This window comes from Chlorocebus sabaeus, chromosome 1 (assembly GCF_047675955.1).
Source record: "Chlorocebus sabaeus isolate Y175 chromosome 1, mChlSab1.0.hap1, whole genome shotgun sequence".
NCBI lineage: Eukaryota > Metazoa > Chordata > Mammalia > Primates > Cercopithecidae > Chlorocebus > Chlorocebus sabaeus.
In genome coordinates, this window is record NC_132904.1 from 124,734,906 (window position 1) to 124,759,887 (window position 24,982).

The 24,982-nt window shown below is 43.5% G+C and overlaps 1 protein-coding gene across 6 annotated transcripts in view; it reads right to left on the bottom strand.

Annotated features, from left to right (window-relative positions):
- Nucleotides 1-18,070: 18,070 nt before the first annotated feature.
- ARHGAP32 (Rho GTPase activating protein 32) overlaps nt 18,071-24,982 on the bottom strand; it is a 304,654-nt gene continuing 297,742 nt past the window's right edge. For all 6 annotated transcript variants that reach the window (XM_038004998.2, XM_073022239.1, XM_008021489.3 and 3 more), the window contains one exon: nt 18,071-24,119. In XM_038004998.2, coding sequence (XP_037860926.2) covers nt 21,867-24,119 — 2,253 coding nt within the window. In that variant the 3' untranslated portion in view covers nt 18,071-21,866. The remainder of the gene's footprint in view (nt 24,120-24,982) is intronic.

Consider the following 24,982-nt stretch of genomic DNA (forward strand, 5'->3'; position numbering starts at 1 on the left):
CCCTGAGCTTGTTTTCCTGCAACTGGATGGTCCCATCTGGGGGTGATGGGAGACAGTGACAGATCCTCAGGCATTGGATTCTCATAAAAAGCACACAGCCTAGATCCCTCACGTGTGGAGTTCAGGATAGAATTCTTGTGTGTTCTTGTGGGAATCGAATGCCGCCCCTGATCTGACAGGAGGTGGTGCTCAGGCAGGAAGGTGAGCAATGGGGAGCGGCTGTAAATACAGATGAAGCTTTGCTGGCTCACCTGCCACTCACCTCCTGCAGCCCAGTTCCTACCAGCCCACAGACTCATACCGGTCCGTGGCCCAGGGGTGGGGATGCCTGCCTAAGAAGAGTAAGAATTTGTATGCAGTGCTTCGCCACGTGCCAGACCTTATTCTCAATGCATTATGTATACGAACCCAGTTGTTCTGCAAAACATGTCACGGGATAGGTGTTGTTATCCTTATTTTACAGAACAGCAAACAGAGGGCTAGTGAGGTCAAATGACTTCACCAAGGTCACCACACTAGTAAGTAGCCAGCCTGGATTCCTACCCAGCCAGTCTGGTTCCTGGGCCCACTCTCTTGCCTGTTATTTTACACCACATTTATAGGTCCTAGTGGTTATTAATAAATAAAATTCTTTGGATTGTACATATACATTAAAATGTCTCAGAGGAAGCCAAAGGTAGTCAACAATTCCAATAATGCATGGACTGTAGCGTTTATGATAAATAAGCAGTCAGTGAAGCAGAATAATTCATAAGTGTTCTTTCTTGCTATTAGAAGATTCGAATGCTATTAAATATGTACATTTCACTGCACCATCTTATGCATATTTATCACCTTAGATGGTTTCACCTGTCTGCTTTTAGCTAGATGATATATTCTCCGAGGTTAAGAAGGGAAACTCCCAGTGTTCGGAGCCCTGGCACAGAAAGCCAGAGGAAGCCCAGTGACGCACTGTCATGACTGAGTCCAGTCACGCCGGCGAGCTCAGAAGAGCAGCTTTCAGTTCACAAAAATATTTTTAGTTATTTTCCAAGTTGCCTGAGTTGGGAAATCTAAATCTAAAGTATGTTTTGGGACTGTTTATTTCTCTTTTTAGAAGATATTTAACTACATTTTTATAACTTGAAGAGAAATGTATCCCTATAGACACAATTCCGGTTGAAAGAACCCTATAGAATATATAGCATTAAAAGCCTTTTAAAAATATATAAAGAAAATAACAAGATTTTTTCCTGAGCCAATCTCCGAACCAAAGGGCTGCAACTGAAGTTTGACCGTGACCCAGAGTTTCTTCAGAATCTCTTCCCAGCACACTGAACACCCCCACACCTACCAAGGGTATTCTCAGCTGCAACGCCGGTCTCCTGGACAATGACCTGGTATTACGTGTTAAAGAACAAATGCTAGTGGTCAGAGCCCCTTTGCTGAAAGTCCCAAGAGAACTTCTGCTCCTGATCATGCAGAATTCAGCATGTTAGAACAACCCTCCAGCTGAGAAGAAATTAAAGAGGTAGATAAGATCTTTTAAAAATTGCTCTTGAAGGCATTCTTAGCTTTTGTTAGTGTGGTAACAAGATAATGATGAGTTACTAGGGAAAGATCTAGGAGCGAGACCAGAGGCCCAGGGAGAAGAGCCAGCAGCCAGGACCACTTTTCCACCTGAGGCCTGTGTGGGTTCTAGAGGAGCTGGATGAAAGGCGGGTGGCTGCCTGCGGGGCTGAGTGCACCCGCCATGAAGTGCAGAGTCCCCTGGCGCAGGGTGAGCCTGCGTGTGGCTGGTGGCCTGATGAACCCTCTTCCTTTTGGGTGGGATCATGGAAAAGCTGCACCCTCGGAGCTAACTGAACCGAAGCAGAGTGCTTTCAAGGAGACTGTGGTTCAGCCTCAAGCTTTCTCAATCTCTGAAATTGGAGGAGGTAACTCCAAGAGTTATCCTGTGTCTCTGGAATTGGAAGAAGGTATCTCCAAGGATAACTTGGAGTCATCCTCTGCATAGCTCCCAGTGTTATGCATCCCGAGATGCATGGCGGAAGCGAGCTGAAATCCTCTCTGAAGGAAGGTGATATTACCCTAGCCCTCAAATTGCTTTAACAAACAATGTTTCAAAAATAATGTTCAGCACACAATGAGAAATAGCAGGCACACAACAAGAAAAGGAAATGAGCTAAGAGAAAACAGCCAATAGAAACAGGCTTACAAGGACTCAAAAAATAGAAGCTATTGGACATGGTCTTTAAAACATCTGTGTGGCTGGGTGTCGTGGCTCATGCCTGTAATCCCAGCACTTTGGGAGGCCAAGGCGGGCAGATCACCTGAGGTCAGGAGTTCCAGACCAGCCTGGCCAATATGGAGAAACCCCATCTCTACTAAAAATACAAAAAAATTAGCCAGGTGTGGTGGCAGGCACATGTAATCCCAGCTACTCGGGAGCCTGAGATAGGAGAATCGCTTGAACCTGAGAGGTGGAGGTTGCGGTGAGCCGAGACCACGCCATTGCACTTCAGCCTGGGCAACAAGAACAAAACTCTGTCTCAAAAAAATAAGAATAAAAATAAACATCCATGTATACATGTTTAAGATGACAAAGACAGTATTGAGAATTTTGGCAGAGAACTGGAACTATATATGTAAAAAAAGAATATTTCAGAACTGAAAAACTGATTCTACTTTTAAAACTCAATGGATGTGGCTGGGTGTGGTGGCTCACGCCTATAATCCCAGTACTTTGGGAAGCCGAGGTGGGTGGATCACGAGGTCAAGAGATCGAGACCATCCTGGCCAACGTGGTGAAACCCCCTCTCTACTAAAGATACAAAAGTTAGCTGGATGTGGTGGTGCACACCTGTAGTCCCAGCTACTCAGGAGGCTGAGGCAGGAGAATTGCTTGAACCTGGGAGGTGGAGGTTACAGTGATCTGAGACTGTGCCATTGCACTCCAGCCTGGCAACAGAGCAAGACTCCGTCTAAAATAAATGAATAAATCTAAAAATAGTTATTGAACTTGAAGACTGATGAAAAACCCCCAGAATGAAACATGGAGAGACAAAATACAGGAGACAGAATGTTAAATTAAATTAAATTTGGGCTGAGGCTGACTCCTTTCTTAAGTCCCTACATAAAAAATTGCAACCTAGCTTAGTATGTAAACAAACTTGCAACTAACTTAGGAGCATTTCATAACAAACAGCTGGGTGTCAGCCAATAACTTCAGCCAGTCACAGGCAGCCAACTGATCAGGCCACTTTCAAAGAAGGCAAGTGCCAAGCCATCAGCAATCAAACTGTTACCGTAACTCCCTTGGGGTTTTCTGTCTAGAGAGATTCCCTGCTGACACTGCAGAGTGAGCTCCCTGAACCTCCTCACATTCTGGGGGCTGCCCAGTTCGCAATGAAGCAAATCATTCTTTGCTCAGTGAAACTCTGTGAAATGGATCAAAAGGTTTTTTTTTTTTTTAACAACAGTAAGAGATAAAGAGGATATAGTAAGAGAATCCAATATACATATACTTGGAATTCCAGGAAAGGAGAATGAAAATGAAGCAGAGACAATATCTAAAGAGAATGGCTGAGAACTTTACAAAAATGCTGAAAAATATTAAGCCACATATTTAAGAAGTTCTACAACTCTAAGCCAAAAACATTTAAAATATATGTATAATATTCATGCATATATGTATCACTTCCATATCTATGCACATTATAGTAAAAATGCTAAATAATGAAAACAAGAGACAAAGAGAAAATCTAAAATGCAGCTTGAGGGAGTAAACAAACAAACAAACAAACAAGAAACAATTACCTTCCAAAGAGTAACAATTAGACTTAAATCTGACTCTCAACAGAAACAACAGAAGTTAGAAGACAATGGAAAGAAAATAAGAGCCAGCCTGTATCCGATGGAAATGACCTTCAAGAATGAATTCAAAATAGAAACACTTTTGGTCAGCCACAGTGGTTCACACCTGTAATCCCAGCACTTTGGGACGCCGAGGGAGACAGATCACCTGAGGTCAGACGTTCAAGACCAGCCTGACCAATATAGTGAAATCCCATCTCTACTAAAAATCAAAGGTTGGCTGGGCATGGTGGCACATACCTGTAATCTTAGCTAGGTTGAGGCAGGAGAATCGCTTGAACCCAGGTGGTGGAAGTTGCAGTGAGCTGAGTTTGTGCCACTGCACTCCAGCCAGGGCCACAGAGTGAGACCCTGTCTCCAAAAAATAAAATAAAATAAAATAAAATAAAATAAAATAAAATAAAATAAAATAAAATAAAATAGAAATATTTTCAAATAAACAGAAACTAAGATAATTCATTAATAGCAGACCCATATTGAAGGACTTTCGAAGAAGATGTTGTCCTTGCAAAAGGAAATGATCCAAAGTGGAAGTTCAAAGATAGACCAACTATAAAGGAAAAATTGGATAAATCTAAATACTTTAAAGTGAAGACTTTGTTGCTTGAGAGATCTCACTAAGAGAGTCAAAAGATCAGTCACAGACTGGGAGAAGATACTCGCAACACATGAAATGAACAAAAGGTGCCTATCCTTCCTTACATATTCTTAGGCAAAGCACTCCTTGAAATTAAGAAGAAAGACAAACACTGAAAAAATGAGTAACAGGCAACTCACCGAACTTGTAGACTGATGAAAAATACCCAGAAGACAACATGGAAAGATAAAACAATGTAAAATACAGAAGAGAGTATGTTAAATTAAATTAAATAATTAGCGATGGAAGTGGAAAGGGCAATGCGAAGGGTTTTCTGGGTGCGAGAATGTTTCTGTTGATATGCATGATGGCCACATGGCTGTTCACTTTGGAATAAGCCTTACTTGGCACTTTCTCAACATATTATATTCTATAATACAAAAGTTTTTACAAAAAAGGGTGAATCTGGGAAAAAGGGATAAATACTGGGTTGTGGGAGGGGTTAGAAAGATGAGCTGTTGGAAAAACACACAAAGAACTTCAATTGTCCTAGCTAATGTGCTTGTTTTAAATTGGTCATAACTTCATAGTATGCAGTTACTTATGCTTTATAGTTTAACAAGTATGCAAACTGCTTCCAGTTATTTGGCTTTTTTAATTTAAAAATTAATTTTAAAAAGACAAAATGTTAGAAATGCATAGAGTCATTTATATCCACCCATAAGTGATTCAAGATGAAAAAGCCGGCAAACTCTGTTCCCTAATCCAGACCCTTAAGAAGCATGGGGAAATTGGATATTGGATGATGTCCTGCTGAGGCCTTAGTCAGGTGGACCGATCTCCACCCAAACTCATAGAAACAGACCAGGAGACAGAATGCATGTGGATTCTAAAGGTTTCTTGTTTTTTTTTCTGCAGAGCCTGAGGCCTGAGGTAAGCCCTGAAAAAATTACTGGAGAAATAAGTCAAGTACGTTCAGGATTAGAATCTCAACCCCCAAATTCTCCTCCAAGGGAATGCCCTTTGGGCTGCTGAGAAGGCAGCGGAACTCCCCAGACAGACGCAGCAGACACCGTGGACCTAGCCATGAAATCTGCTGAAGTCCAGGGAGTTCTTTGCTCTTCTCCCCAGCTGAGGTCTCAAGCACCTTTTCCTGGCTGCTTTGACTCTCCCACCTCCTTGGCTGTAACACCTGTGGGTCCCTGACCTGCAAATGTATTAGTTTTTCATAGCTGCTGTAACAAACTTAACAGTTTTAAAAACACGTTTATTGTCTTGCAATTCTAAACTTCTAAGTATAACATGAGTCTCACTGGGCTAAAATCAGGTCCACTGGCTGTGTGCTCCTTTCTGTACTGTCTAGGGGAAAATTTATTTTCTTGCCTTTACCACTTTCTAGAAGCTGCCCACATTCCTGGGCTCGTGGCAGTCTTTCCACATCTTCAAAGCCAGCAACAGCAAGTGGAGTCCTTCAACACTTTGACCTGGATTCCTGTTCACATCTCCTTCTTTGTCTTTTTCTGCCTCTCTCTTCCACTTTTAGGAATCCTTGTGATTACATTGGGCCCATGAATAATCGCCCTATTTTAAAATGAACTGATTTGCAGCCTTGATTCCTCTCTCTGCCACATAACCTAACATATTCACAGGTTCTGAGCATTAGAACACAGACATCTTTGGGGGCCATGATTCTTCCAACAACAGTACTTCACTAGCTAACCAGCCTTGCCTGTTCAACACAGCTTCCAGTCAGCTGTCTGCGTGTGTGCGTACTTGTGTGTGTGCGTGACAGTATGTGTGTGCTCTTGTGGGCGTGTGTATGTATGTGTGCATCTGTGCATGCATGTGCGCATGTGTGGTGCATGTGTGGGTGTGCGTGTCCGTGTGTGTGTGCATGTGTGTGCATGTGTATGTGTGTATCTGTGCATGCATGTGTGTCTGTGGTGCATGCGTGGGTGCAAGTGTATGTGTGGGCATGTGTGTGCGCACACATGTGCACGTGTGTGTGATGTGTCTGGGTGTGCATGTGTACGTGTGCATGTGTGTGCATGTGCGTGTGTGCATGTGTGCATGTGTGTGCATGTGTGCGTGTCTGTGTGTGCATGTGAATCCATGTGTGTGCATGTGTGTGTGCGTGTGTGCACATGTGTGCATGTGCGTATGTCCCCGTGTGTGCCTGTGCATGTGTGCGTGTGCGTGTGTGTGTGCATGCACATGGGCACATCATTCAAATTTGAATTGGTAGCCACTGATTGTCAGACATGAGGAAAATTTCTGACATGCGTAACAGAAACAAAAACAGATGCAAAGGAAATTAAGGGATAAAAATGCAGGCGACAGAATAATAGTAATAATTCCCTCTCATATCTCAGAAAGGTACTGCCTGGATCCATTAAACAAAACAAGAATATAGAAAAGAACATTCCAAGATCAAGAAAGAATTCTTGGAAATTAAAAATATAGAAGATGTAAACAAATTCCATATCAGGGTTGTTTCATAAATGAGTAAGTATCCCAGAAAGTAAAACAAAATGTCAGACATGGACAATAGGAAAGAAAAGATAAGAGAAATTGAGGATCAATATAGATTCAGTGGCCCATGAGTTTCCAGCATCCAATTAAGCTGATGTTCAGAAGGCTCACTGAGAAGAAAATACCAAAGAAAAAATTCTGTAAATCCCCAGAACTGGAGACCGATTGACGGGGCCACTGAGTGCCCAGCACTATTAGTGCAAAAAGACCCACGCAAAGAAACATCATCACTAAAACACAGAAACACCAGGAGAAAAGAGATCTAAGAGTTTCCAAAGGGAAAGTAGTTCACATGTGAGGATCAAGAAACAGAATGGCATCAGACTTGTCCACAGGTAGATTGGCTGCAGAAGACAAAAAGGAGTATCGTCAAAATTATGTGGGAAAATGATTTTCAGACTGGGATTCTGTATTAAGCCAAACCATCAAAGAATGTAAGAGCAGCGGGGTGAAAAGGTATGTTCAGACATGAAAGGTTACAAAAATTACTTCCCTTGCACCTTTCCCACCATAAAGAGGAAATGACATAAGACAGAGGAAAACGGGATCCAGGAAACCAGGGATTCCTCTCCAGAGAGGTAAAGGGAACCCCACAGTTATCCCAGCTGTGATTCAGGCCCAGAGAAGAGCTACTTTAGCTTTCGCAGGAGGGTGAAGCATCAGCACTCCAGGAGAGAGCTCTCTTACCTGCCTCTAAGAAGAAGAACACAAAGAAACAGATCACTGATATTGGGCGGAAATGTACACTTCCACAGCAGAGGCTGAGGATGGAGGAATTGGCACAGAGCAAATACTGACTATTGATTAAAGGGTTCTGGACTAACTAGCACAGGAAAATGGGGCTGGGGAAGCCTGTGTGTATTGGTGGGATGTGGAGGGCAGTGGCCTGCTTTAGCGAAGAGTGTTATCCTCTTCCTCCTTATTAGGAAGTCAGTACAGATCGTCTAACATGGAAAAATCTAGAACTAGCACACTGTCTAGACATAGGGTGGTAAATACCAGAAGAAACATCCAAAAGAGTTTGAAAAGTTTGTCTCTGAGCAATAGAAAGTGAGAAATGGGAGCTGCTGTTTTATCATAAGCCTTGTGATTCGATTTGACTTTTAAAACTAATTACTTGTATTATTTTCATTACAGAAAAGCTGTGCTACAGGTGGTGGCTGTGCTGGTGTGAAAACCTTCAATCCTATGGTGCTTTGGACTAATTCTCACATCCCACTGGCCATGACCTTACCTTCCACTGTGCAGTATTTCACTCTTCTCAGAGCATTTTCTCACAGGTTACTTGATGTGTTCCTCAACAGCCCTGTGGGAGTCATGACACAGTTACTATCCCCATTTTACAGATAGGGCATAGAGGCTTTGAAAAGAAGTAACTTACCAAAGTCACATGGTCAGCTTCCTCAATTCCATGTGGAATCCAGCAGGTATAAACAGAAGAGTCACATGGTTCTTAATAAGGAAGCTATGACCAAAATCAAAAATTTCTGACACCTAGTCCAGGTTATTTTTAACTACATGACGTATCCTGAAATGTTTTGGTTTTTGTTTGTTGTTTGTTTGTTTTTTAGATGGAGTTTCGCTCTTGTCACACAGGCTGGAGTGCAATAGCACCATCTTGGTTCACTGCAACCTCCGCCTCCTAGGTTCAAGCAATTCTCCTGCCTCTGCCTCCTGAGTAGCTGGGATTACAGGCACCCGCCACCATGCACAGCTAATTTTTGTATTTTTAGTAGAGACAGGGTTTCCCATGTTGGTCAGGCTGGTCTCGAACTCCAGACCTCAGGTGATCCACCCACCTCGGACTCTCAACATGCTGGGATTATAGGTGTGAGTCACTGCGCCAGGCCCCTGAAATTGTTCTGAGGAGTTGCTCTGTGAATAAAGCATTCTGTGATCCCTACTGTATGCTTCCTCTGAGAAAGTACTATGGTGTAGTGTGGATATCTAAGAAATTAATTGCACAGTTCAAAGCAAATCAGCTTAATCCCTTATTTTCTAAACCTATAGGATCATGCCACCTTCCGGGGAGGGGTGGGTTGGAGAGATTCCCGTTAACAATGAAGTTCCATGAAGCAAAACTTGGATGATTCTGACTGGGGCCAGGTTCAAGCCCAGAACCAGTGAGCAGAAGTGGCAGGTCCTAGAAGGGAGCCTGGAGAGATCGATCTTCCCCAGGAACAGTGGCTCCTAATGTGCGGATGAAATGGAATCACCTGGGAAATTCTGTTGGCAACACACATTCCAGGGCCCACGAAGACACAATGGCTTTGGTGGAGCAAGCCTGGGAATCTGTATTTTTGAAAAGCTCTGTGTGGGCCTCGGAAGCGTCCAGGGTTGGAAACTCTGCTGGGGCTCTGAAGCCCTGCCTGGACTTAGCATCTGAAACTGAAAAGCCAGGGTCTAGATGCTGCCTACCGTTTTCTAAAAATGTCAATAAACAATACTTGAGAATTTAAAAACATGAAATCATCCTTAGAAATCATGGAGTCTCATAATGAAAGCACACCACCGCTTGAGTTCTTCCGATTTTTATCCAACCTGTTCAACTTAGCCTTCTTTTTTTCAGGGCAACTTCCAAAAAAAAAAAAAAAAAAAAAAGCAGTGTATCAGCTGTCCTGATCAGCGTCCAGCATTTGCTGCCTGGTCACCCCTTAAAACTACCCTTGTAAAAGTGGGGTGAAATGAGATGAGGAAGAATCACACTGAGGCACCTATTCCATCCCCTCTCCTATCTTACTGGGGAGCTCAGTGAATTTTTCCAATTAACGGGAACACTGGTGAGGAAAAAACGTATCACTAGCACCATCTGGTGGCTTCTTAAAAATACCAGTTTCTATGCAGTAGGCATGCTGGGTCTCCACACAGGAAGGGACTCCTTGTGGTTACAAAGGACATTCCTTTCCTTTCCAAAGGCTGAGCTTAGGCAAAATAATAGTTTGTTAAAGTGACTGTTTCCAGCGACCCCTTCCTTTCTCAGCTTTATGTATGGGTGTATGTATTAAACAAACATACGGGAGCGCATGCCATGTATCAAGCTCTCATGGAGCTTATGAACTAGCGAAAGGATAGAGACAATTAATAGATAGACCAATAAATAAAAATAACTTCTGAATGAGAAGTTCTGTTTGGAAAATGAAGAGGGTGAGGTGATCAAGTGACTACATCAAACTGGGTCATCAAGGCAGGTCTCTGACGCAAGACACGGAGGAGGAGCAGCCTTGCCTGGCTAGGAAAAGCGCTCGAGGCAGAGGGCACGGCTTGCACGGGAACCTGGAAGAGGAGATGAACTCAGAGAGGCAGATCTCACAGGCCAAAGTGAACCATTTGGATTTAATTTAAGGCTCCTGGAAGTCTTCGGAGGAGCAGGTGCCAAGAGGAGCAAGAGGGGAGAACGGTGCCCCAGTGGGGAGGAGTTGTGTGCACTGGGCAGCTGGGCAGGGAGCTCCCCTCCAGGCAGCACAGGCCATTTCCTTATGGCTCCACGAACATCACACAACCTTAGGTTTGGGAGGGACTTCCAGGTTTGCTCCAATTACCCATTCTGTGTTTCCATCCCCCTACAACACCCTTGCTTGATGGTCACCTGTCTCTGATTGCTTCCACTGCTCAAGGTCCATCAGAACAAGACTAAGTCATTCTCTTCTGTGAGCCCTGCTTATATCTGGGCTGGCTCTCATGCTTTTCCTTTCCCTCCCGAGCCTCCTTTCACTGCCATGTGAGTTATGTGTTAGCTGCATGTGCTGCTGAGGAGCTTGTCAGGTGCCTCACTGGACAAAACGGACAGCTTTGGACTAGCAGTCGGTCACATTCTCTAAGGTAGGGAACCAAAGGTGCCCTTCACTGCAAGAGGCAATCATCCCAGAAAGCCAAGGAGATGACCCGAGAGTGGGAGAGGACATCGTTAGGGAACGCACATTTGTAATCAGTGTAGCAAAGTATTTTTTGAGTCCAATGTTGGATGCTTTTTTCCTAGCCTCAAGGAAGCTACGCCTGCATGTTTTAGCTTTTTAGAGAAGGGTCATAAAAATAAGAGAGCCAGTACAGCCTTTAGGAACCTAATAATTACAAAACACTGGTAGGAACAGAATCATCTCCCACCATAATCAAAGGAAAATACTTGCAAAGTGGTACCAAGAGGAACACTCCGGAAGGGGGGCATCTCTATTGCTGGACCAGGCAACCGTGAAATCCTGTCATGGCCACTCCTTTCAGAGGGTTATTGTGGCTCCTGGGATTCAAGGGTATGTGGGGTATTGGGAGTCCAGTAACTTTATAGGGTCTAGGTAACATGACTGTTGTCTTCTCTAAAACTCATGTAACTTAGAGAAGCAGATCATTCAGGAACTCACTCACATTTTCCTATCTTAGTACATAGGTCCTACATGCTTGTTGAAAACGATCCAAACCTTCATTCTTCCTTCTCTTCCAAAGTTGCTGTGGCCTGGAAGAGAGTTCCCATTACACCTTCTCAGTTCCACACCCTAAGATGCTTTGTAGGGTAGATGTGAGTACGGGAAAAAAGTCTTTCCTGGCCACCTAGGATATCAGCCTTCCTCTCCTGCAATTAACCCCTTCCCCACTTTCCAAGCACTGCTCGAAACTGATCTCCTTTTATGACTAATTCTACCAGTGTTTAGTCACTCTGGCAGTTGCATTTTAGATCATGTAAGCCTACTTGTCTTTGCTTCTGTAACCAGCAACCAACACCAGTAGTCCAGGTGCTTGTAACATATGAAAGTAAACCAAACAAATGATGGGATTTATCCTTGCTACTGAAGTAAGATGCCCTGTTATATTTCAACACTCAGTACAAAGGGGTTCCCAGTCCCTGCCTTTTACAAGAACTATCATCACCTAATTAGCTTCAGTTTTTCGTATCTTATCAATTCTGGGCAACGGTATAGCAATATTTTTAACAGCAGTAATGAACGATGCTTACTATAGTGCCAGTTGTTGTGAGTTGTTGCATCTGTTAACTCATTTCTTTCTCATGACCCACCAGTTTGCAGATGAAACCAAGGCATACAAAGGTTCAACGCTCTGCCCAGTGGCATCCAGTGAGTAATCCGTGTGGAGCTGAAAGTCACCTGCACATGGATACTAGGGACCATCAGCTCACTCCTTCAGGAAAGGTTGGTGCACATATTATGCTATAGCATTATTTCAGGCACTAGGATATAAATGAACAAGACAAAGCTCTTGTCCTCTTGGAGTTCACATTCCAGAGAAACTATAGATAAAAAATAAATAACATAAAGCAAGCAAGGGGATAAGAGTAATGACATGCTACATGAGACAGGATGGTCAAGGAAAGTCTTCTCTAAGGGGGTGGTGTTTGAGCAAAGACTTGAAGTGGGGGAGTGAGTCACATAGACACCTGGGGCCTATGCACCCCAGGGGGAGGAGTGTCAGTCGGCACGAAGGCTGAGGTGGAAGTGGACTTGGCATGTTTATGGGAGGATGGGGAGGCTGATGAGGCGGCAGTGACAAGGCAGAGAGAGGGAGGATGGCTGTACTTGACTCTCAGCAGCATTCATTGAACACCCCCTGCCCCTTTGCATATCTTCCACATCTCTGCAGCTGGAGCAAGACACACCCTCTTTATTTCCAGAAGCTTCTTCTCCAATATATGGTTAGAAGCTTGTGGATGCAGGACCAACCTTTTGCTAACATTATGAGATCTCAAGAGTGACACCTCATCTGGCAACCTATGCTGCCCCTCAATTTCTTTTGCCCTATAAACTGCTAGTGCTTAAGCTTGTCTTGGGGGCTAAAATTGTCGCTCTCTGCTGCAGGAAGCTAAAGCACTCTTCTTCCGCATGCTGCCGCCCTTGTCAGTGACAGATGTCATGGGAGAATCTGAGTCGAGAGTGGAGTGGGAGGTAGACCTCCATGCTGTGCACTGCTCCCAGCTCTGCTCTCCTTCCAGACAGGTGGTCTCCTGCCTTTAACTTGCACCTTGCTTGTACTGGCACGGCCTTGAGACTCATTCTATCTGATGAGCTGTGAGCAGGAATGACGTGTGTGACTCCTGGACCACATTTTAACTACTCAGGCAAGTTCCTCCAGTGTTCTCCTCCCATGCCACACCATCCCAGGAATTCAGTCTTAGGTGATGGGGGTAAGGGATGCCAATGGCTGCTCAAAGGACTGTTACCCAAGAAGGTTGCCTGGACCTGCAGCAGGCTTGCCTTGAGCAGGAAAAACACCTCTTTTTATGTCTATGGCATTGAGATTTTGGTTGTGTTACTACAGCAAAACTCTAGCCTTACCTCACTAATGGGAGGAGTTGCACTCCCTGCAAATCAACAACACAGTGTCTTAGTCTCGCAGGCACAACTACGTTAGGGGTTCATGATCTTTGAGGATACACAGTGGGCATGCAGTAAAACAGTGATAAAAACTGCAGGCTCTGGGGTCATAGAGCCTGGGCCTGAATCCCACTTAACCTCGGAGATATACACTCAGGCACATTACTGAAAACTTTCTAGGCTTGATTTACCTGTAAAGTGGCAATAAAAGAAAAAATGTTACCTCACATAATCGTTAGAATGAGTTAATATTAATATATGCAAAATACTTAGGATAGCCTGGTACATGATAATCGATCCATAAATTTTTAATGATATTAGCTACTATCAGTGCAATTGCTATGCTCTTTTCTCTGAAAATGCATTTTGCTTTAACTGATCTTGAACCAGGAAAATATATGTGTTTAAGAATAATGAGGCCAGGGCCAGTGGCTCATACCTGTAATCCCAGCACTTTGGGAGGCCGAGGCAGGCAGATCACTTGAAGTCAGGAGTTCAAGACTAGCTTGGCCGACATGGCAAAACCCCATCTCTACTAAAAATACAAAAGTTAGCCAGGCGTGGTGGCACACACCTGTAGTCCCAGCTACTTAGGATGTTGAGGCAGGAGACTCACTTGAACCTGGGGGCAGAGGTTGCAATGAGCCGAGATCGTGCCACTGCATTCCAGCCTGGGTGACAGAGCAAGACTCCGTCTCAAAAAACAAACAAAACTTCATTATTCACCAAGTTTTACTATCCAGAAATGGAGAGCCAGTCAAACCCATCTCTCTTTAGCAACTGCTTTCTAAAGTACCAGGCCTGTTTTCCCCCATTACTTCTTTTGCAGAAATTCACCATGTTGCTTCTACTCCTGCCACCTCGTGTATTGAATGAGCCTATGAGCAACTAGGGCAATACAAGAAAGCGATACCCGCAGAAGGCACCACCACTAGCAGAGAAGGTGAGGCTCACAGAGCTTCCTGAGACCACTTCCCTGAACTGGAAAGTTGACAGATGCAATAGATAGCCTAGCACTAGACATTGTTCTGAAATGTAGACGCAGTTCAGTAGTCATAATCAGTGCTATCTGGATAATGGTTTCCACCGAATAATCCCACAAGATTTTTTGGTCGTTATTCAGACTTCATGGTAAGCAAGGACCTTCTCCACTACTACATCATGCTATGGGATTCCCTGTGAAGTCCCATTTTAACTGCCAAGGCTCTCTTTCTGCGAGATCCAACCATGGGAGAACTTCCCGTTTATTTTTTCAGAAAGGTTGACCCTTAATAAATTCTTAATGATACAATTGAAAGTGGTTAAACGCTTAATGATACCAGCATAATACAGCCCTCTTCCCTTTTATTGTCTTGCACTATTTCAAAGTAAAAGTTCTGGGTAACTTCTATTTGGCACTTGCTCTCCTGCAGAGCCCTGTACAAACATCTATTATCTAATTGAATCCTCACAGCAACCCTTCATAAGTACTATTATTTCTGCTTTAGAGATCAGGAAGTCGTGGCTTCATCAGAGTTTTAGAAATAATTTCAGAGGGTTTAGTGGGTCAGTAGACGTTTTAGAGTTAGTAGCAGTCCAGAGTCAACCAGCCGACTCTAAAGTCAGCTCTGAGTCAGTGTGTGCAGGTGACTTTCAGCTCCACACGGACTCCTCACTGGATGCCACTGGGCAGAGCGTTGAACCTTTGTATGCCTTGGTTTCATCTACAAACTCATGGGTTATGAGAAATAAATGAGTTAACAGATGCAAAAGGCTCACAACAACTGGCACTATAGTAAGCACAGTTCGTTACTGCTGTTAAAAACATTGCTGCACTGTTGCCCAGAATTGATAAACTATGAAAAAACTTAAGCTAATTACATGACGATAGTTCTTGTAAAAGTTTTGGTGAGAAAAGGAGGAACATCATTTGGTCCAATGAGCTATTTGTTTTCCATGAGTGCGGTATTTGATTTTTTTGTTTTTTGTTGTTGTTTTTGAGACAGAGTTTCCCTCTGTCGCCCAGGCTGGAGTGCAGTGGCACGAACTCAGCTCACTGCAGCCTCTGCCTCCCAGGTTCAAGCAACTCTCCTGCCTCAGTCTCCCAAGTAGCTGGGAGTACAGGTGTGCCACCACACCCAGCTAATTTTTGTATTTTTAGCAGACAGGGTTTCACCATGTTGGCCAGGGTGGTCTTGAACTCCTGACCTCAGGTGATCGGCCCACCTTGGCCTCCCAAAGTGCTGGGATTATAGGCATGAGCCACCACACCCAGCCAGAGTGCAGTACTTGAAAAAGTTAGCTGTCAAAAAGCAAATATGAATTAGCTACACTTCCCTAACCAGACCAAATGTCTCAGGTTGTCTTAACAATATTATATAAGCATATAATAGGAGGTATTATTCAGTCAGCAGTATTTTACCTCCTTTTTAAAGAACGCTGCATTTTCTAGTTTGTTCAATTAGTTTTAATTTTTGCATGCCATTGTTACAAATGAGTCTGGGGCTTAGTATTTATACCAAGAGGAGAGAGAAATTAATGATACATTTCTGTCACCAAAGTGAAGGGGAACCAAAGTGTGAATGGGAAAAGGTGGTAACCTCAATGAACAAGAGACGGCTCCTTCTGCAAGCACATTAAATACGCTGCCTAGATCTGTATTTCTCAGCCATGTGCACCAGAATTACGTGGCGTGGGTACCAAAACTAGATTTGTAAGTCCAATCCCAGACGCAATGGATCAGACCATCTGGTGGTTGTTCAAGAATCTTAACTAGCTCTCCAGGTGTTCTAAATGGATTCTGAAGTTTGAGAACTACTTGCTGAGCTTAAAACATAACTAGTGGCTGAGAAATCTAGGATGCTTTTCAAAACGTTTTAGAGAATTAAGAACACGAATTGCAAATGACTCGGTGACAGCTGACGCTGTTTTGTCTGCATGATATTCTGGTTTCTTAATTGTGGATGCTCAAACTGTCTTCGAGCCTACCATTCTCCTGCGAGGAGAAACGCTCTGCAGTTAACAGAAACGCTGTTGCATCTAATCACATCGCTTTCTCGCAGACTGTCAAATGCAGGGTGAACTCCCACAGCTTTTGCTTCATTCTCCCTTCTGAGCATCTTACACACGAACATCTTCTTTCTGAGACTCAGCTATCCAAGCCCTTTGCTAGGAGAAAAGAACAAGAGCCTCGGAGTAACCAAAAATAGATAGCGCAAAGGCCACACGATTCAGGATAACCTTTCAGGACTCCAGTTCAGAACTACTTTTGCTCCCCAGATTAGAATTACAAAGAGAAAAAGGAAAAGGAGGGTTCATAGGTAGTTCCTAGACAGTAACAAAAAATGACAGCAGCAAAGACATACAAAACTGAAAAAAAGGGGTACAAAAATATAAAAAGAACTGGTGTTAAACCACTTGGTGTAAACGCAAATCTTCTCTCTGAGGATATCCCTAAGTTGTGTGTGGTGCGGTCATCTATTGACACATGTGATGAGACTACACTGGCAGCAACATTTGTGGTTGGAAATATATTCTGGAAGTATTTTGATTAAAGTGTCTAAAATAAAATTAAACCTTATACTTTTTCAGAGGTGCACTACCAACTGTATGAAAAACATGACCAACTAAAATATCTTATTTCTGGTGTTTCCAGATGCCCAAGGTTTTACTGGATGGGGAGTCAGTGTTACTTTAAAATGTGCCTCTTCCTGTACAACCACAACTAAAATCTCAACCACCACGAATGTGTGTGTTACTGATTTCTCAGTGATACACATTTTAAGAGGTAGGTACCGTATTTTTGTCAGTGTAAAATAAGTTTGATGACAAAATAGCATGAAAAGCAGAGTCCTGAAAATTTGAGAAGACCCAGTGGAGCCTTGGTTGTATCTTTTCTTTCATCTCATCTGAGCAGTTTCCAAGGGAACACTTATTCAGATCTGAGGATGCTTACTGAAGCAGATGTTGTGTCTTTGCTGAGGTCTGGAGCATGCTATGCAGGCACAGAAAAGACGGTTGACTTACTAGGGCCATCTGGAATAAACAGACAACTTTCCCTATTGCTGGCAAGAAAAAAAACCAGGGCCTAACACCTTAAAATGAAGAATGATTTGCAATTTGACTCTCAGTAGGAAAACTAATATTCAACAGCTGAATACTGAGGGTCCTCCCCGCCTCACCTTCAAGTCCTGGTTGATACTTAAGTATTTCTTTTGACAACTGTGGCAGCAGAAGAAACTCTGGAGCCCTGCTGGGCAGCTAGGTCACTTGCAGTACTTGGTTCACATCTACAGCCACTGTCTCACAGACACTTGATCTGGGTTTGCTGTGAGCAGGTGGCCTCATCTGGGGCATGATTATTTCATGGTCATTTCACCCTTAAGAGAAAACAGGATGTCCAAGATGTGTCCTTGGAATCTGTAAAAAATGGTTTTATTCAGAATTCCCTTTGAAGGATCCTGAGACAAGCTGATTCAGTTTCCTGAGAAGTGCACACTTGGGAACCAGGCCGCAAGAGCAGAGCGCGGACTCCTTCAGGAGCAGGAAGCAGCCTCCAGGACGGATCAAGAGGCCTCCACCACTCTACAGGGAACAGTGTTTGACTTGGGGGAAACGTGGCCAGGCGGCAAAAGGTGGCAAATAGATAACAACAGGAGACACTTAACCCCTTCCCTCAAATAATGTACCACTGGGCATAATAGGATGCGTCATAAAAACATGTGTCCTTTGGTCCTAATTCCCCAAATCAATTACCCCCACTATTTCATTATCATTCACCTTAGGTCAAAAAGGAAACACATACACAAAGCAGTCTGTTTTAACCTGAAATAATTCTGTTGATATTCGAATCGCTTTCAGTGGGACATTTGCTTTAAACCACAAGATATCTCCATCTCCAGGTACAAAAAAATCCCTTCTTCCCTCCCCTGCCACCCCCCACCCCACCCCACAACCAAAGAAACAAACAAAACCCAAACCCACAACTCAGCTTCAATAAGTTTGCAAGAAATGAGACTCTAAATATTTACATATGGGGCAAGAAATAAATCACAAAACTATTTACAAAAATACACAAGCTTATATGCATTAACAATTTACACCAGTTCACAAAAATATTAAGACATAAAAAAACACTATATAAATTAAAATTAAAAACCAAAAGTATGATCTAAGACTTCCTAGGATGCTTCTCTCATGCAGGTCATGGTTGAAAAATCAGGTTTTGCTATTCAGAATCTAAACTGTAAAACCATTTTTATTCTTTGAACATTAACAGTACTAATCAGATAAGGAAAAACCCTCTGTGCACACTGACATTATCTTGCACACGTTATAATACACCATTCCTGACATTTCTGTAACACACAGTGCTGAAAATCACATGCCTCTAACCACGTGGCAGAAGTAACTCTCTGACATACTTTTACTTTCATTATTACTTTCTTACACATTCTGCTCAAGCAATACTTTGCCAACATACTAAATGGGTGACTGACAGGGCTGAAAACAGAGAAATGAACTTTGCAGGCTCCTTCTTTAACTAAAGGGGCAAATTTCAAATTTACATCGTTTGCGTCTACTACTGCTCCAAATGTGGTAACCTACTCCTCTGTCCCCACTCACGTTAGTAACAGTCCCTCCTCTCTACAGAATTAGTCCTAGAATTTTTCAACCTGACCCTAAATTTTAAAAAATGCTTTGCCATTGTAAGAAACGTGCAGGTCCTACACGTGGGACCATCCCAGGGACTTGTATGTTTGAAAGGAAATTGAATATAGTAAGAAATAAGGCTCAGATGAAATTTATTAGTAAGAAAATGGCACCTCTGGGATTGTTAGCAAATTTTTTAGCCAGACGTCCAGGGAATATTTATTTCAATCAGACCAAACTGTGGAATCAGAATTTTGCCAAAAAGATAAAATCCGGAGGCAGGGCTCTGAAAATGTCAACAGGATTAAATGATGGGTTTAATGTATAAGGCAGCTCCACTTCCTTGATCATAATGCTCCGTATCAAAATTGGAAAGTAATAACACTCAGTTACTCTATTTGTGAAGCCACACACGGTGGACTGTGCTGAGGTATCCGGCTCACAGTGATTTGCCGTCCGATTTCCACCCCACAACGTTAGAAAGGGAAAGATGCCGGAAAAGTGTCTCAAATAACTGAATCCAAAGTTAAGGCTGCTGCTAGCATGCATTAAATGAAGTAACTCTAGATTTGATCTAAAGTTTGTGTTTCACGCTTATAACAGTAATTGCAATCATCATTCTATATTCGAAATATTTACCTGATATTTCTAAACCCATAGGACATTTATGAATAAAGAAATTGCTTTGAGGAATTAACCCTACTATTTATAAAAAAGGCTTTAGTTTCAGGACTAAACAATGTGTGCGACAACAAATCCACAAATATTACAACTGGGCCGGACTCCCTGGGTTACCTCCTTCAGGCTCTCAGTTACTGAAGCCATGTGTATCTCCTGGTCACAGCAGCCCCTCTTCCTAACCTCCATGCTGCTGGTGAGAACTTACAGGGCTGGTGTGGTCTCCAAGGGGCGTTGGGTTGCCTATTTGACAAAAATACGATTAAGGTAAAAAAAATTAGTGCCACATATTCACCAAAGGTCAAACTCCTGTATGTAGCACGCAGGGTGTTTTTGTGCCAAAGGGAAGTATCCTAACAAGTTTCCTAGCACTTGGACTATATACCAGTTGGGTCTGCACTTTTAATGTAGAGGCCTCAATTTCCAGACCTTTTCACATATGGGGGTTTCAAGGTTTCTACTACGGTTTTTACTGCATCCCTCCAGTGAATTCTAAGGGAACAAAAGAAAACCTTATAGAATATTCCCACATATCAATGTGTTGTTCTTAAAACATTTTATTTCTTTTTCTAAATATAAACCCTTAAAATGCACATTATTTTTAAAAATAAAAACTGGCATGAATCCTAATCTTTATACAATTTCACAGCAATAATAGCAGCATGATTTTAGCCTCTTAAAAGATTTCCTCCTCTGCTCTAAATAAAAATTAATTTCAAGTTCTAAAAAGCCAGAGCAGCAACCATCCAATAAATGGAATGCAATTCTCCTAGTGTCTTCTACAGACTGAGCGTTTAAAATATGTGAATGTATAAAACTTGAGTAGTATTAAGAGTTACGGAATGAAATGACAATCTAAACTCATTTTGTAAACATAGGACTGCCTTGCTAGTCTGATGTATTTTGTGGGGTGGAGGGAGCTGAGAACATAGAATGGAGTTGGGCTAGAGAGTTCCTACTCTAATAAGGAATGCAACTTTCAAAAGTTGCAGGTGTTAAACATGTTTAACATGTCTCCGGAGTTATAAAGAGCTATACCTGAAATGCTGGTGTAGATGGTAATTACAAGACTGTGACCACACAAGTACAGAGTAAGCAAATGACAGTAATGGCTTAGGACAGCAATGATAACTGCCCAGAACTCCACTGATGAAATGGGGCTGTGTACTAAGCAGTTATTGCAGGAACTTGCAGTCTAATAATAGATAATTTGTAGCTACTTAAATTCCCAGGGATCCTGTACTCAGGTTTAGAAACAGAAACAAACACAGAAATTTATATTCATTATAAATTATGTGTGTCTATCCAGTCAAACCATGCTGGGCTTTTTTAATGAAAGAAAGCTGATAATTTAGGAAAACCAATGGTATGACATGTTTTACTAGAATTACAATTCACCAAACATTATTGAGGGGTGGGGTAAGAAGAAAACCTGAAGGCAGGCAATGCATTAAAAGCATCAATAAGAGTTTTCTGGTGCTAACAAACTTCACTGACAATAAGAACTTTACTATCTTCCACCTAAGAAGTTTCCTTAAATACTAACTTTTAAAAATCCCTTCTGTCATGATATGAGCCCATTCATTAAACCGTGAGGAACAAGGATGGAAAATAAGAATAGAAAAAGTATGGTTCAGCCTGAGTCTAAGTGGTCTGGTGTTTTATGATGACTCTACCAAATGTTTAAAGTCTTAATTTCTTATTTTTAATTATAATGTTGCTGTCTGACTGACTGATCTTGAAGGATCAGGGATTTTTCGACGACTCTAACTGAACACAAGCTCCTTCTCAGATGGGGCGAATGAAGTGATAAGAGTGTGTCAATCTGGGCAAGTTGTGCAGCTACTGATGGAGAAGCAGGAACACAACAGGGAATGCAGAAGCCTACCAGGACATCGATGTGAACTGCTCTCAATTATGCAGCAAATACTAAGAAGAAAGGACAACGTTGAATTCAAATTCAGTGAAAGGCAGTCCTCAGGCTCTTTCAAGCTAGCCCTACATCTGTGTCCTGCGACAGGTTCTCTACTGGGTTTCAGCACGGGGTTTTACCATCCTTCAGATCTTTTCTAAAGACAAAAATGACAAAGTCTATAGATGGAAGAGGTGGTAATGAAGCAGGGAAGGGGAAAAAGATGGTGATGTGTTTACTTTTATTATCTTTTTTTAAATGTGGCCAGGGGTTTTATAGTATTTTTTTTTTAATCTTTTTGGTTATTGAAAAAAATAGAACAGTCCACTGTCCAGCAGAGGCTGCTTCAACTCTATTGCTCCAGGGCTCATTCTGCATGGATCTGTGTTTCAGGATGCTGCAAGGACAACTCTGTGGGCAGGAAGGCCCCTTGACCCAAAGCTGTAGCATAGGTCCTGCTCTGTGGATGGGGAAAGCCAGGGGGTACATACGTCCCCAGGCCGCCCCCGGCAAAGACTCCCCGCTGGTGCTGAGGCAGGGGGTGGTAATCTTCCAGGTTATCATACTGAGACACAACAGCCACGCTGCTCTGGCGCTTGCCGTGCGGTTGGTATTGGTACAGCACACTGGGGTCCCTCTCCACGTTCTGGGTGTGATGGAGTTTGAGGCTATGACTCCTCTCTGGTTTAGGGGGTGGGACCATTGACTGAGTGAGGTGTTCTTCCTCCTTGTAGCAGTCTCTGGAGTGTTTCTCTGGGGCAGAAGGCTGCCTAGCCCAAGGTCGCTCCATCTCTTTGGAGAGTCTCACCTCTTTGTGGTTCAGTCTTAAAGATTCTTGCCCGGATGCAGCATATTTCGCTCCAGAGTGATGGTAGCTGACTGGCTCAGAAGTGTCTGGAATCCCTTTGGACCCATAATCTAACTGGCCAGCTCCCTGGGGATAAGGGGGCCCATTCTTCGACTCACAGAACTGCCTATGGCTTGCTTCCTGGTGCGCCCTGTGCTCAGGGAGACTGCAGCCCATGTCAGGAAGCTTCCTGCTCCTCAGGCTGCTCTGCTTCTGCGGCAGGGACGGCTTCTCCGGCTGCGTGCTACCATGGCCTCCGTGGTGGTGGGCTCTGTCCATCTCTGCCTCGGGATGCCTCCTGTAGAAGCGGTCCTCTCCCTCGGGACTGATGGCCTTGGCTGCATGGCGGCTTTCCTTTCCTTCTGCCACTGAGAGAAGTCCAGTTTTCCCAGGATCTGATTTACTACGCAGATGGATGACATAGATCCCACCCAAGTCGTCCTGCATGGCCGGGGTCATGTTATCATACTGGGACATGACAGGCCCTTTCACCTTCTGCCGAGCACGGCTCTCTCTCCGGATAGACTGCATGCGGTATTTTTCCATGTCCTCAAGATCCCATGAAGTGTAGGTGTGCTTCACGTCAGCCGCCGGAGGCATGTTGACTACATTATGGTCGTTGGGAGAGAAATAGCCAGTCACGTTGGCCCGGGGACGTGGAGGCAAACCAGCATAACTGTACACGTTCTTTCCTTGCAGCCTAGGATTGTAGAAAGCAAAGTCTCGATTGGGAAGGCGGTGAAGGGGTCTCAACTGGACTGTGCCATAGGCATCCACATCGCACAGGGCCCCATCTGGACTGTAATAGGAACTAGAAGAACTGGAATATGGGCTATACCTGTAGTGGACCCGGCCATTCTCAAAGTAAGGCTGCAGCTGAGTGACGTGATAATCGGAGCGGGCCTGGGAGGACTGATATGGCTTATATTGGTACAGGGGTCTTGGGCAGTAGGCTGGCTCATCATCTGGGGGAACTTCTGTCCGTGAAATGGGAACAGAGCGAATCATGGAAGATGGCGGAGCATGGAGAGACTGCACTCTCCGGATGGTAGGGTATGGTGGAATGTCTTCAGGGTAACAGGTATTCCTAACAGAGGAGCTCAAAGACGACACATATTCGATCCGGCTGCATGGCTTGGAATGGTGTCCAGATGTGTTTCTTCCCGGGGCCACATATGTGTTATAACGAAGACCCATGGAGGCTGGTGGCTCTGACCTGGCACCATACACTTGGTGCTGCTCCAATTTACTGTGATGTGGAGGTACACTCTGGGGACGGTACTGGCAGTTTGGAGTCATACTGAAATGCAAACAGTTTTCTGGACCAAAGGGTTCAGTGGTGACATCAGGCCTAGCAAAGGAGGAGTAAACTGTTTTCTGAGAAGCATGCTTAGGTTGTGGGACAGGAAGTGGTAAAGGCAATGCATCATCCACAGAGGCGGATGAAGCAGTGACAAAGGAATGATAATTTGAACTGCTGGTGGCATCTGCACTGCTGGAGTGTATGGCAGCAGCCATCTTACTCTCCATCGTCCTGGTGGGGGGCAGTGGTGTAGGAAAGCCACAGGGATGTGCAGGCACAGACTCGGCACGCAGGTGCAGCAGCGGGGCCCGGGCACCATCCCGCACTTTCTCAGGCAGGCCTGGCTGGACAGCAGTAGCCATGGGACACTGAGCAGCAGCTGCACCACTGTCACTGATGAAGGCAGACGCAGGGTCATCCACGGCTCGAGGTTCAGGTGGCCTCTCTGGAACCGGAACTGCTCCTTGAACCTATTGAAAGACGATAATACTATGGGTCTATTTTTTGTTCCGTCTATGAATCAAGTACTATTAAATTTGTAACTCACAAATTGAGGCTGGTTGGGTAGCAACTTGAACTTTCCCAAGCCATGTGGTTGCAATGAATCTGTACTCACTGATAGGAAAAGAAGGCTGGTGCTGCTATTTTGTATAAATATAGTATTATCTCTGGAGAACCATTCAAAGTTTTCTAATTTATGAGAGGTTTTAAATGCGAGGCGAGGTGGCCTATGGCATGATTTTAATATACAAACCAAGAGAGGTTTAGTCAAGTAATACTGTAGAGCTTAAAAATACATACCCGGTCTTTTAGTCTAGCTCAGTCTCAACACCAAAGACATTTTGTTAAATTAAGAGTTAACTCTATCATCTGGAGAGACTTTTGAAATTCACAGTTGTACACAGTGAGCAGCTTTTAGGCCTTCAAAACTAGGGAAAGGCAATATTCAAATCAGAGGCTACTGCCTCTCCCCTACCTTTGATTCCACCTTAAGTCTGGCCAAAGATAATCCTCATACTGAAAACATGCTATCCTTGAGAAGCAGTAAACACAGCATCCTCCACTAAGGTCTAAAATCTGAAGTCCTATTAATAGTTCAAGGTGACTAAGAAAAACAACCTGTGGCACTTCTTAAAATATGAGGAAATTCAGGAAGAAACCTCAGCATTCTGTATACTACATTCTCTCACTGAAACAGGTGCCTGAGTATGGGACAAACTGCTGGTGAATGCTAGGAAAGTAACAAAAATCCCAAGGTACTATAATCTCTTACACTTGCAAAAAGGCTGCAAGGCAGACAGTCTTACGGATGTTTTGAGAATGAAGTATTTTC